Source organism: Canis aureus, chromosome 2 (assembly GCF_053574225.1).
Source record: "Canis aureus isolate CA01 chromosome 2, VMU_Caureus_v.1.0, whole genome shotgun sequence".
NCBI lineage: Eukaryota > Metazoa > Chordata > Mammalia > Carnivora > Canidae > Canis > Canis aureus.
The window spans coordinates 56,574,782-56,589,551 of record NC_135612.1 but is presented as its reverse complement, the minus strand read 5'-3'; the positions used below and the strand labels follow the sequence as shown (position 1 = coordinate 56,589,551).

Here is a 14,770-nt window from a genome sequence, read left to right as displayed (position 1 = left end):
AATTTCTTTTCCACTGGTTTCAGGCAAAGTGTTCCCAAGTTCCCAATTAATGATCCTAGATATCAAACACCCTTTCTGCTACAATTACTACTTTATTTTAGGCTGAGTTTATAAAGACAAAGACCCAGTGTTTCCCTCCATCCCTGTGTCCCCTCATCTCAGCATCCTGGGGAACCCTGACTACCGTTCTGTCCCTCCTGCTCCCTGTGACTGGCTGGTCTTCAAAGGCTCTGCTCACTTCCTTGACCAACTAAGGTTTCTGAAGCATGTGGCTCATCGACCCTGAAGGTGAGGGTGGATCATACTGCCCAAAGATAGACGATTTTATGGCAGTCTTACTTTTTCAAGACGGCATCATACAAACTCCATATATTCTCCAGGATCAGCTGCACAAATAAAGGTTTCTTTCCTTTTGCCTGTAAAAAAGAACACATGCACTTAAGTTTCTGAATTTTTAACAGGTAGCTTATTTATCCTTGACATGTTTTATTAACAACAGGTCTCATTTCTACCAGAAAACATTCACTTAGCAATAAAGTAGCAGGAAACAGTTGTAAGAATGCACTAAACAGCCAATAATGTGCAGTGGATATAACAAACCACTGTTCTTTTTCTCTGGGAGCAGGGACTTGACAGATGATGAGAACCACTATGGGGCATGTCACTGCAACTGCCCCAGCACTGCCATCAAAGGCATGCATGACATCCAGGCCAAGCACAAAAATGTCACACTGTGTGTGCAGGTCCCTTCCACAGACTTCTAAACAATGCTCTTAAATATGAAAAATGTTCAACTTTGAAGAAAAGGATACTAAAACAAAAAACAAAAAAAAAAAACCCTATCATTTCTCTTACCAAACTATATGCAAAATAATGGCACCTCAAGAAGGATACCGTCACACACATGAGATGGAATATACATGGCCACCCCTTTCCTGAAGGACAGGTGAGTAACGAGATAAGGATGACCGTCTCCAGCTTACAGATGTAAGAATGAGGACAGTCCACAGAGCTGGTAGCAGCAGAGCCAAGATTCAAATACAGACTTGGACTCTTGGGTGCTCTTTGCCACCTCACTACACCGGCTCCTTTTTAAAATATACTGTTTATAAAACAGTATTTTTGGGCAGCCCTGGTGGTTCAGTGGTTTAGCGCCGCCTTTAGCCCAGGGCGGGATCCTGGAGACCCAGGATTGAGTCCCACATCAGGCTCCCTGCATGGAGCCTGCTTCTCCCTCTGCCTGTGTCTCTGCCTCTCGCTCTCTCTCTCTCTCATGAATAAATAAAAAAATAAAAAAAAATAGATATATATTTTATATATATATATATATATATACACTGTTTTTTTTTTTTAAAGATTTTATTTATTCATGGGAGACAATGAGAGAGAGAGAGAGAGAGAGCGAGAGGCAGAGACACAGGCAGAGGGAGAAGCAGGCTCCATGCAGGGAGCACAATGCGGAACTTGATCCCAGGACCCCAGGATCACACCCTGGACTGAAGGCAACGCTAAACCGCTGAGCCACCCGGGCTGCCCTATAAAAGGCTTTTAATGGCACAGGAAGATGTTCACGATATGATGTCAAGCAAAAATCCAGCCATGTTATATAAACAATATAAGCTCAGCTGAGGGATGGACATCTCTATTCTAAAAGAATGAAAAAAATTAAAACCACAGCACCAGCAGCGTTGGCTTCTATTCCTTTCTTATAGCTTTGTATTTACAAATATTTTCTAAAAGGAAATATATATATGCTCTTCCATGAGAATAAATTTATAAAATCCTGAATTTTACATTAAAAACAACAAACAACAAAGCAGCATCAAGGAAAGTATCCTTTAAGGTTCTGTGACTCAGCAGCCCTGCACCCATCAGTTCTCCCTATAGAAGGAAGGGTCCCGGAAGCACCTGCCTCTCCCCATCAGTAGGCATGGTGACCAATGTTCAGCGAGAGAAGGCCTGGAGCTAAGCCTAGGAATACAGCATGTTCAGAAAGAGTCGTCTCTTTACAATGAAAGGGACAGACACACAAAAACTTGATGCACAGGCTCCCTGCATGGAGCCTGCTTCTCCCTCTGCCTGCACCACCCCCCCTCTGTTTCTCATGAATAAATAAATAAAATCTTTAAAAAAAAAAAAAAAAGGTTGATGCAAAATATGTCTCTTCAAGTGCATGGGGTCTGAGAATTTTGCTCCTCTTAAAATAAGAAAGAAAAGAAATAAACAAAAAGCAGTTCTTTGTTCCCTGAATTTAAAGAATTCCATTTAAGCTATTCTTGGAAGTGAGACATGTTAATGTGAACCCCTCATGAACTGACCCACTTTTTTTTTTTTTATTTTAAAGATTTCATTTATTTATTCATGAGAGACACAGAAAGAGAGGCAGAGACATAGGCAGAGGGAGAAGCAGGCTCCTTGCAGGGAGCCTGATGTGGGACTCGATCCCCGGAACTGGGATCATGCCCTGAGCTGAACCCAGACGCTCAACCACTGAACCACCCAGGCATCCCATGAACTGACCCACTTTAACCAAAACCAAATTACATCTACCAGAGATGTTACAGTACAAGTGTGAATATCAGGGCAAGAATGTGGCTGACACACAAGAGGGACAAATGCCACATCACCTGATCAACCTTCATGATCTTCTTAGCCTTCATATTGATATAATAATCTCCCCACAAGGTTTTCAGAAGAACTTCCTTTTTGATGCCAATTTTTTGACTGTAGATTGTGGCAAAGTGCTCAACCCTGAAAGAAAAGCAAGTGTTTGTATTATGAGTAACAACACTTATTATGAGAGTAGCTAACAATCCACTATTTCTGTCAGGTTCTGTTCAAAGTGCTCTAGATGTACTACTACATGCCCTCATTTCCACTTCTGATGAGCTGGTACTAATGACCTCCCCCATTGTACAGAAAAAGCTGAAGCACATGAGATATTATATAGGTAACACATGAGGTTGGGACTCAAATCCAAGCAGTCTGGCTTCAGAGCCCATGATCTTGCCCAGCCACTCTACATTCATATGGATTAGAGTTCATTCTATTGCTCCCTTTTGTAATTCTGCATGTGTAAAGCAAGGCAAGAGGCACAAGCGTTAAGGAGATGCAGACTCCAGCTGCCCTCTGCAACTATGCCAGCAATAAACTTTGTTTCTGCCCTTTGCTACTAAAGGTGTCTGGTGCTCACAATGGAAAACACTACAGAGCCAGAGCCTGCCCGAAAAAGGCCATTTAGCATCCTGGATTCAATAGGAAACATATGCATGCTTACTAAGCTCTCCCCCACCTTCAGAAAAACCAGTTAGCACCCAGGTCTGCTCAACTGCAAACCCCAGCCACGGAATGTAGTCACTTAACAATGCGAGGTGCTATCTGTAGCTCTGTGCCGTCTGGATCAAAGAAAAAAAAAATCTTTTCTGCATGGAATAGCACACTTCACAGAAGGTGTGAGTCCAGTTCTCAAAGCACCAGCATCTGGGAAGATGCCTGCTATCCTGTCCATGGCACACAGTCCACAGGTAACAGACTCTTGACAAGTTTTTACAGAGTGTCAGCAAGTGTGGTATTGCCAGAATCCAGGGGTTAACTACAGCTTAGTCCGATGAGCCGAAATTCTCTCACGATAATGGAACCCTGATGGGAGCATAGGAAGCTAGTTCATGGTTGCAGTCGGAACCAGAGATGTGAAAAGCATCAGGCTTCAGCTTAGCAGCAAGGGCAGGCACCACAAAGTGCTGGAGATAAATACCCAATGTCCCTTTCACTGAGGATGCAGGGAGAGAAAAGACCCAACCAGGAATCAAAATCCTGATTATGAGGTTACAGGCTGCTTACATTCCAGAGCTGGCATCAAGGGGCCACCTCAAAGTGACTCACTATTATCAGCTTAATTTCTCATCTGATTCCACAGTTATTTGTTCAGGTAAAGGGTTTGTTGTTGTTTTTTTTTTTTTTCAATTTCCCAAAATTTTAGTTTCTATTATTATTTTGTTTATATTTATTACACATATAAATTATATCTAGGTTTTGTATATATATTATATATGATTAACTTAAAATTGTTCTCTCCACAAACTCCCAACTCAGTCCACAGCCCGACAGCTTCTCTGCCATGGAAGGCTGAAAGAACGTTAACTGGTCTCTCTCCCAATCCAGTGGCACATCACCAGTAGAGAGAGCAGGGCCTCCTCGCCTTCCTGTGGTGAAGCACACCAAGAGCATGGCACAGAACCTGCCTTCCATCCAGATCAAGTCAGCAGACCATATCACCCTGCAGTTTTCTAATTCTAACCACCGGATTTTGCCAGGTTCAGTACAATCCTGCATGCAGATTTGCAGATGCATTCTGGGACCTATGGGAGCAGGACAACGAGAGGCAAGCCCTATGGCCTTAGGGTCCCAGGCATGTCCTTCAACCCAACCTTTGCCGAGAGCCCTAACCTTTGCCCTGATGGTTTTTAGGCCTCAATGAGTAAAGTGGACACTTTGATCGACATACTGGCAAGTTGGGTCTATTCTTATGTGGCTAAAATTGAAGGCGATGACCAAGTGATTAGCACAACCAACTTCCAATATTTTCATATTTCATATTTTTTGAAATTGCTTTTTTTCTTGATATAGGCCCAATTTTTATATATCCTTCACTGACACTCAAATTCTGACTTTACTTATTATCTGTTCACATGATTTATGTTTCTAGTTGACCTGTTAACAGTCTGTGATATAAAATCTTCCCCAAACCACATAGATTTCTACTTATACTTCTATTTTTGTCTCATGCACTTTGTTATGATCACTGATACAAAGTTAATCTCTGCCCATTATCCATTAAAAAGGATCGTTATACCTCAATATATTTGCTATAAATTCTGCATTGTTCTTCAATACTGCCAAATTGACTTTCTTTTTGCTCATGTTTGACTGACATATTGAGCCAAAACTCTCATACTTACCTCTTATCTATTATGTTCCCTGTTCATCTATTTTAGGTAGCAAATCTTTGGGGTTTTTTGGTTTTGTTTTTGTTTTGCGGTTTTCCTTCTTTTAAAAAGCTATCTCTTCAATGGAGTATTCCATGCACTTAGTGTCATAACTGTTCTTGTCAGGTGGATTTCTAATAAGATTTCTGCTCATGTTTCTAGGATTGTTTTTAAATGTTACTTTGTGGTACCTAGACTTTTCCATATTCCAGATCTTGTACAACATTGTGTCAGATACATGTCCTGTTTTTAATTTGAAAAGTGGTAAGCTCAAAGGTATCCACAATCTCAAACCTCTATCAGAGTCACAATTTATACTGTAAGAAAACTGCCCATTTGCTCAGGCCATGGTCCTCAAATCCTTTCCATTATTCATTTATACACGCAGGCACAGAAATCTCCAAAATCTTGGTTTTTATCCTTCTCATTCTTTTTCATCCCATAGTTGCCATTAAATTTGCTTATCAGCACTTCCTCCACTACTGCTTCATAATTTTGTCATTAGTTATAATTTTAAAACAATGACAATTTCTCCATTCTTGGATTCTATTTTAATCTATTTCCTCCACAGAGTACCCTCAAATGAGATTCTTGGGAAGATCTGCAGACCTACCGACCTACCCATCCTGGTCTATCTTCCTGAGCAACAAGGTGGCCAAGTGGCAGGTTCTGGGGCCACATATCCTTCTGCGTCCAAGCTGCCTAGTAGGCTGATGTTAACTGCAGAATCCGAAAATGCTGGTGTTCAAAGATAAAAGAAGTTGCTTTTGGGAGAATTCCTGCCACTACTCTATAGGGTTGGGAACTCAGTTGTACTTATCGAAAACTGGAGCCAGATTCTGACCTATCCAAGCCAGTGTGTCTCTGCTTCTGTGCAGCAGATTCTCCTAAATTAACATCTACAACAGGACAGGCTGAGGCCAGACACCCAGGTTCAGCCTTGAGCCATACTTCATCCTGTCCCATGGCGTGTAAGTTTAAACCACTCTCCAAATTCTGAAATGTGCTCATGTCCCACCTTTAGGGATACTGGAAGTTACCACCTTTCCCTAGTCACTGACTTATGAGGAGAAGGCCAGTAGGAGAGTGCCTCTAGTGCTTCCATTTCTAGCACCAGCTCCCTTTAAATGACCATGTCCACGTGCTGACCACAGGCAATGACAGATCTCTAAATGCCACCTTACCTAACACAAGGGAACTCAGTAACTGGCTGAAAGCAGGTGGAAGTATCCAGAGTTGTAAGGGATCCAGAAGCCATCCGTTCAAGACTCTCACCATCCCTTTTCCTTTCACAATAACTTACACCAATTTCTGAGATTTAGACTAAAATTCACCTGAAACATTATTTACGGAAATCATTCCAAGACAAGCCCCCCACACTGTGACTTATGAGCAAAATGCTTACAAATTAGGAAACTAGCAGGCCTGGTCTGGTTATATGACTGAATGAACCAGTACTTTTTAGCTCAAAGAGATTCTCCAAAATCATCCGAGCCCAACATTCTTAGTTTTCGGTTGAGGATGCTGAGGCCCAAAATAGTGACTGTGGCAAGTCATCAGCTATGTGGGAAAAGTGCACACTCTCTGAGGGTTGGAAGTTTCTATTTTCATCATATTTCCACTCTGAATTTTAGTATGACCTTCACAGGCACCAGATGGACTCTGGTATCTATAACTGATGACAGGGATCCCTGGGTGGCGCAGCGGTTTAGCGCCTGCCTTTGGCCCAGGGCGCGATCCTGGAGACCCGGGATCGAATCCCACGTCGGGCTCCCGGTGCATGGAGCCTGCTTCTCCCTCTGCCTGTGTCTCTGCCTCTCTCTCTGTGACTATCATAAATTCAAAAAAAAAAAAAAATTTCTATAACTGATGACAAACCAAAAAGGAAAAATCATGGTATTGTCATTTATTATACTATCAAGGCAAAAACTGTTCAGTCAAAAGGGAATGAAGAGCACGTTCCTGTAAAATGGAGGACAGAACAGCCAAGATTGGTTGGGCTCCCCCTAGGCCATGCACTATGCTCAATTTATGATCCCTCCTTCTTTTCCATTTGCAAACTGACAGACATTTTATGAATAGGCTCTGTTTCCCCTGGTGCATTGTGTCTGGTTCTATTATCCCTGCAATATATGCAAGATTAAGCCCATGACCAAAGTAAACTTCATTGTGGTCCCATAACTGTTCATCCAAACTGAAGACATTTTTATCAAAGTAATAATTCTCTCATTGTATTTGGATTTTTCTAATTCCACAAGTCAGTAATGGTTGTGGGGAAGAAATATAATCAGATGCCCAGCCCATTCTAAAAACTGAGATCACTACTCCATGGCTTGGCGTGTACGTATCCAGAAGGGGCGGTCAGAAGAGACAAAGTCCCTGTATCCTAAGCAAAGAGCCCACGGAAGCACCACGTTAAGAAAGCATCAATAGCACATGTGCATCCAAAGAAAGTTAGCTTTTCATACCAACTTGTGCTAGTGCAGATAATAGAAGTTAATATAAATGTATTTGCTCATATAGTCATAAATAGCCTCCAGATGAGATACAAGAAACTGCTAGGATGTACTAGTTTCCTGTAGGAAAATGAATTGAAAACCTAAGGGACAGGGTGGGAGACTTTTCATGGTCTCCTGTGGACACTTTGTCCTTTCTGAATTTTAAATTTATTCAAAAATAAAGTTCTAAACAAATCATTTTACATAAAATCCACAAAGAGATACAAGACTCGTTCAATATCCAAAAAATCAATCAATATAACCAACTATATTAATAAATTATATAAACTAAAGGAAAAAAAATCATATATTAACTGACACAGAAAAAGCATTTGACAAAATTTGATATTAATTCATATAAATGACTCTGAGAAAGGAATACAGGGGGAACTCCCTCAAACTGATAAAGAACATCTGAAAATAACCTACAGCTAACATTATACTTAATGGTGAAAGACTAAGTTCTTTCCCTCTAAGATCAGAACAAGGCGAAGATGTCCACTCTCCCTGCTGTTACTCAAATAGTCCTGGAAGCTCTTGGCAATAGGGCAAGAAAAGAAAAGAAAGTGGCATGGTAAAGGAAGGGGTAAAGTAGTCCCTATCAGCAGGTAACATGACTGCCTTATAGAAAATGCCAAAGCACCTACAAAGAACTCTAATGAGTTTAGCAAGGTCACAGCAATACACAAGAGCAATACACAAAAATCAATTACCTGTATTTCCAAAAAAGTAGAACTGAATATGTGAACACCAAAATCAAAAATATAATACTATTTATAATTGCTCAGAAACAACAAAAAATTAAGTGCAAATCCAATTCAATATGTATAGGACTTTATGCTGAAAACTACAAAGTGCTAATAAAAAATCAAAGAAAATCTTTAAAAATTGAGAAACATAGTGTTCAAGGATTAGAAGTTACAACGTAGTAAAGATGTCAATTATCCTCAAATTGATATAGAACTTTCCCCATGCACTTTCAATAAAAATCCTAGCAACATTTTTTTTTGCAGATATAGGCAAAGATTATTATAGAATGTACATAGAGGCAGAGACCCTTGAACACATGAAACAATTTGCAAAAGTAGGAATGTGGGCAGAAACAATTTACCCAATTTCAAGCCTTATTATATCCTTATAATAATCCAGACTGTGTGGTACTGGCGAAAGACAGACACACAGGTCAAGGAAACAGAACTCTCAGAAATAGATCCACCCAGGTATATCCAGCTGATTTTGACAAAGGCACAAAACCAGGTCGTGGGGGAGGCATGATGGTGCTGAAGTAATGGGACTTCTAGACCAAAAAAAAGAACTTTGACCTGAGTCTTGGAGCTTATACAAAAAATTAACTCAGAATGGATCACAGACTTAAATGTAGAAAGTAAAACTAAAAACTTTTAGAAAACACTATGAGAGATCAGGATCTCAGGGCCATGCAGAGTTCTTAGACTCAACTTTAAAATCATAATTTATAGGGGTGCCTTGGGGTGACGCAGCTGGTTAAGTGCCCGACTCTGGGTTTCAACTAAGGTGGTGATCTCATGGGTGCTCATGAGATGGGCCCCATGTTGGGATCTGTGCTCAGTGTGGAGTCTGAGTTCTCTCTCTCCCTCTGCTCCTCCTCTCCACGTTCTGTCTCTTTCTGAAATAATAATAAATAAATCCACCCAAATTTTGCTCGATGAAAGACACTGTTAAAAGGATGAAACATCAAACTATAGACTGAAAGAAAATATTTATGAAGCACATAGGAGACAAAGAAGTAAAATCTAGAAGATATACAGAAAAACCAAACGATACAATTAGAAAATGGGCAAAGGACTACAGAGCAAAGGAGCTCATCAACAAAATGAAAAGGCAATTTATGGACTGGGAGAAAATATTTGCAAAAAGGGGTTAATATCCAAAATATATAAAGGGCTCATACAACTCAATAGCAAAAAAACAAATAATGCAATTTAAAAACTGGCAGAGGGACTGAAGAGACATTTTTCCAAAGAAGACATACAGATGGCGACACTGAAGTTGCTCAACATCACTCCTCATCAGGAAAATGCAAATCAAACCGTAATGAGCTACCACCTTCTATTTGTCAGAATGGCTACTATCAAATAGATGAGAAATAACAAGTATTGATGAGGGCATGGCAACAAGAGAATCATGGTGCGTCACTGGTGGGAATGTAAACTGGTGCAGCCAGTATGGAAAACAGTATGGAGTTTCCTTGAAAATTTAAAAATACAACTACCATACAATTTGGTAATTCTACTTCTTGGTATTTATCTGAAAAAAATTGAATTTGAAAAGATATATGCAACCTCCAGTTCACTGCAGCATCACTTACAATAGCTAAGATACAGAAACAACCTAAGCGTCCACCAAGAGATGAACGGATATAGATGTGCATCACATATAATATGTACGTATTGTCTGTAGAATCAAAAAATAAAAACCAAACCAAACCAAACACCTCACAGATATAGAGAACAGACTGGTGGTTACCAGAGGCAGAGGTGGGCAGTGAGTAAAATGGGTGAAAGGGGTACAAACTGACTTACAAAATAAGTAAGGAGGTCATGCACAGCACAAGTGACAACACTTACATATCGTATTGTATGTGGGAAAGCTGCTAAGAGTGTAAATCTTCAAAGTCCTTATTACAAGAAACAAACTTGCTCTATACCAATCTATGGGTAACTACACTTATCACGGTGGTCATTGCACAGTTTATACAAATATCCAATCATTCTGCTATACACTTGAAACAAATGTTATATGTCATTCATATGTCAATTAAAAAAGAAAGAGAAAAGAAATGAAAATGAGCAAAGGACATGAAGAGATGTCTCACCCAAGGACACTCATTATTAAGCCCACAATAACATAACAATACACATCTGTCAGAATGGCTAAGAAAAAGTGACACCACCCAACGATAGTGAGGATGTGGAGAAACTTGATTCCCACACTGCCAAGCAGCAGAATGTCACTAGATGCTTAGCACATCTGTGGGGGGGATACACACCATCTAGAATAATCAGTCAGTTTGGGCTCCATGGACAGAGTTGATGTTTACAACAATAATTAAATGGCACCCCTTCTGGGAAACAGACATACTAAACCTATGACTGCCACATGCCCAGCAAATACACTCCCACACACTCATCCCAGAGAGATGAAAACTCATGTTCACATGAATGTCTGTAGTGGCTTCACTCACAACAGCCCCAAACCAGAAAAAAACCCAGACATCCCTCCATGTGTGAACAGTTACACTGTGGCACACCCACCCCAAAGGATAGTACTGAAGAATAGAAAGGAACCCACTTCTGATATGCAACAACTTAGCTGAATCTCTAGACTATACCACTGTGTGAAAAAAGCCAATCCAGAAAAGGTTATATAATGTTTGATTCTGTTTTTATAACATTTTTGAGATGACAAATTATAGAAACGGAGGACACTTAAGACTGCCAGGGGTTAAGATGGGGCAGGGGGTGTGAAGGAAGCAGAGGTGACTATATTAGGGCAACATGAAAGATCTTTGCTGGGATGGACTTAATGAACATCAATTCTCTGGCTGTGATCCTGTGCAACAGTTTTGCAAGGATACCTTACTAGGTAAAGGGCACAAGAGAATTACCTATACCTATACTATACTAGGTAAAGGGCACAAGAGAATTCTATTCTTTCTTAAAACTGTATGTGAATCAATCACTGTCTCAATAAAAAGTCTTATTAGAAACATCACTTGTATATACAGACCACGAAGAGGAAGAGATCGAAGGAGATTCGAACAGACTTACCCAAAGCCCCACCCATCTAATGCACTTGTAAACACCACATTGCCCTGATCTGGAGAGAAGTAGAGGTGAGAATCATCCGTGTCTTCCAAGCCAGTGCTCCAGTCGTATACTTGCTCTCCTGGTTCAGAACTGGGATTCACCTGCGATTCAGTCTCTCTCTCTGCTCTTTCTTCTAGGACTTTAGAAGTAAAAAGAGTTCCTGTGAGTGCATTAATCTAGGAGAGAGGGTGAAATGGCAGAAAGTCACTAGATGCTTAGCACATCTGTGCTGGGCAACACACTATCTAGAATTGTCAGTCATTGGGGTGGAAGGACAGAGCTGATGTTTACAATAATAATAAATTTACATGTTATCAACCCATTCCTTCCAAACCCAGCAAGACTAAACCGTAAGGCTCTCAAAGGTCATGCTGGGACGCGAGGGAGTGGCATGTGCAGCATGGGGCTGGCGTCACCTGAACTCATGACCCCCGTGATCCTAGTCCAGAGCTTGAGCCTATCCACTCGCCAGTTCTCACACCTGGATGTTTTTTCACTGTCCTCAGGCCCTCTTCCCGGCTGCCAAACCTCCTCACCTACTTCCCTCCCAAGTAAGCGACCTTATTCCTACTGCAGAGAGAAAACGGAACCTATTATTCAGAGACCCTACAAGCTCCCGAGATTCCACCCTACCGGCCCGTTTCTGTCTGCAAACACCACTGGCCCCTGTCCTGCTGCTTCACTGGTGCTCATCCTTGTCTGCCTCCACAGGGAACTAGATCCATTGATCTACACTTTCTCCTTTGATCATTTCTTCCCTTGGGCAAATAAATACTCTCAACTGGTCTCATCGGTGGTACCCCACTATCTTGAAGAAAGTCCAACCCTCCACACCCAGCACATGACATTCGCCACAATCGAAGCCCTGTATTCCTCTCTACTCCTGCCTCCTGCCACTGCTTTATAATCTCATTCTTCAGCTACAGCAAGTAATCGGTAGTTCTTTGAATGAAACATCCTCTTATGCTTTTCCTTGCGTTTACTTTGTACATCTTATTCTTGCTCTCCTAAATGCCCTGGCCGTAATTCCTGACCTTTTTCTATCTTGAGGCTTCTGTTGCATGACTCTTCCTCTCTTCCCTCCTGACCTCGTCTGGGTAAGGTGGCCCTCATTCATTGTAAACCACACCCAGGGCTTCTTGCTGTTCTTCAAAGACCTCTTTAAAGGTCTCTCCACCACAATATGAGATCTCTGAAGACAGGGATTCTGACCTGTCAGTACATTCATGCTCTCAGCACACAGTGGACATCCCAGAATTCATTTACTCATCACACAGCTATGTAAATGTCTGCTGAGGAAATAAATGGTTGGGCAAACTGTCATCTAAAGGCAGGTATAAAACAACAACAACAACAACAAAGAGTTGTTGGAGGGGATTCCCACGAGGATGCCTGTCCTCTGCCCACTGCCTCTGTTGTAGTGTGATGACTCTGACACACAGCAATTGTAGGTGGAAAAGTTCTAAATATGCGATTTTCTGTGGCAACTTACCAGCTTCCCTACAACTCTCCTTGGAGCCCCAACCTTTAAAATATTGAAGTAAAGGATGAGATACCTGCTCTAAAATATTCTTGAGGTGAGAATAGGCCTCCTGGGGGGTAAATTTCAGTTCCACTATCAAACGATCTAGCTTATTAATCACCAAAACCGGGCGGATGTTTTCGAGCCAGGCTTGTCGCAGAACAGCTTGTGTCTGACGAAAACAGAAAGGCAAATGTAAAATTCACGATTTGAAATAATTAAAGCACCTGAGAAAAATCCTGATTAATAACCAGCTCATTGCCATACTTTTATATCACAACCCAGATTATACCAGTCAGATATGGGGGCTCAGCAAACGCTCCCGAAGTCTCCATCACAGAAGGAAAGAACCCCAGACAAGAAACTGCCTTTGCCTTTATGGAACTGACCATTTATTTAAGAAGGATAAATAAAATTGTGCAAAGTTTACTAAATAATTAGAAAACACTCATGTGGCCAACACATAGGCCTAAAAACCAGAGCATTCCCCATGGAAGTCCCCACATGCACCTTGCTGACCACAATACCATCTCCTGGAGTGAACTACTGTTGTGCTTTTCTGAAGTCAGGCATATTAACTCCACTTATCCTGCAGGGCAGAGATTCAGGCTGTGCTTCTCCAGCCTGAGGATCTGTGCCCTCAGGGGAAACCAGAAGGGAAGAGACAGGACAATGATGGCATAATTTCTTGGAGTTAACCAAATTTCCTCCATTTGAGTAATTTAAGCCTCTTACGCCTTTTTAAAAATATTAAAACAAACAAGGGTATGCTAAGAGGGAAGATATAAAGGCTGACATTTTCTCAGATAAAACGTAAGGCCTGCAAACAAGTCCTTCCAAGAACTGAGGCCGGGGAGCCACCCTGAGGTCCATGCCCAGAGCATCACCCTGGTGAACCTTCCCACCACTGGTGCAAAGGAGAAACACTCAGTTGAATGAGAGAAGGAGTGGGGGCGGGAGTGGGTGTGCAGGCGGGCAGAAGCGTGAGCGCCAACAGAGAAGCCAACAGAAGAGTTTCATGTAGGGGAGAACTGGCTCCGTATCTTGCCATCAACCACCTCTCACAGTCCAGAATCCTCTCCAAACCCGGCATCTCCCCCGCTTTGGCACAGTCCCTCTCCAAGAGGGCATCAGAGATGCTTCCAAGTTCTTAGAGGTAAAGTCATCCTCTCTAGGATCTCTTCCAGGCGTGGGTGACTTAACTCCATCTCAGACTGGAATGTCATCAAATGAAATGTGAAGCCCTTTCTGTCAGGGAAATGTCTGAAATGGCACAGAGCTTCCAGTGCCCAGTCCCTCCCCTTTTCTCCACCTTCTTCATGTGACCACGTTGTGACCTACTACCTGTGGACACACTCCTTCCACGGCATCGACCACGATGATACACCCGTCACAGATGCGCACAGCTGTTGACACTTCTGAGGAGAAGTCCACGTGCCCCGGAGAGTCTATGAGATTGATCAGGTAATCCTCATTATCTAAAACAGAATTTGAAAACATGTATTCAGCTGTCCACAATATACTCCCTTAGCCATGCTAGAGTAAGAAAGGTTGTGAAGAAATCACTGAATGAAGCTAAAGAATCCAAAAAGCTCCATCGAAAGCTGGTGTTCCAACTTAGGAATTCCTGTGGATGGAACTACTGATTCCAAGGAGCATCTATAAGAGAATGTCGAAGGAGTTTATTATTCGAAAAGTTACTACTTATTTAGAATTCTCTGTGAGCCAGGCACTGTGCTAAGCACCTCTCACATGCTAACCACACATTACCAAATCCTTACAATGCCCCTATGAGATAAATATTACTATTTCACTCTACAGATTAGATGCTGAGACTCAGACACCAATATCTGAACGTAAAAGCTGTTCAAAGAAGCCAAAATGGGAAATGCTAATTTTAAAAGATACGAAGCATTT

General features: G+C 41.6%; 1 protein-coding gene across 2 annotated transcripts in view; it reads right to left on the bottom strand.

Annotated features, from left to right (window-relative positions):
- Positions 1 to 14,770, bottom strand: part of EFL1 (elongation factor like GTPase 1) — a 126,023-nt gene that overhangs the window by 92,481 nt on the left and 18,772 nt on the right. For both annotated transcript variants that reach the window (XM_077874076.1, XM_077874075.1), the window contains exons 5-9: positions 14,198 to 14,331; positions 12,888 to 13,025; positions 11,293 to 11,507; positions 2,628 to 2,751; positions 340 to 416 (exon numbers count right to left, since the gene is read on the bottom strand). In XM_077874076.1, coding sequence (XP_077730202.1) covers positions 340 to 416; positions 2,628 to 2,751; positions 11,293 to 11,507; positions 12,888 to 13,025; positions 14,198 to 14,331 — 688 coding nt within the window. The remainder of the gene's footprint in view (positions 1 to 339; positions 417 to 2,627; positions 2,752 to 11,292; positions 11,508 to 12,887; positions 13,026 to 14,197; positions 14,332 to 14,770) is intronic.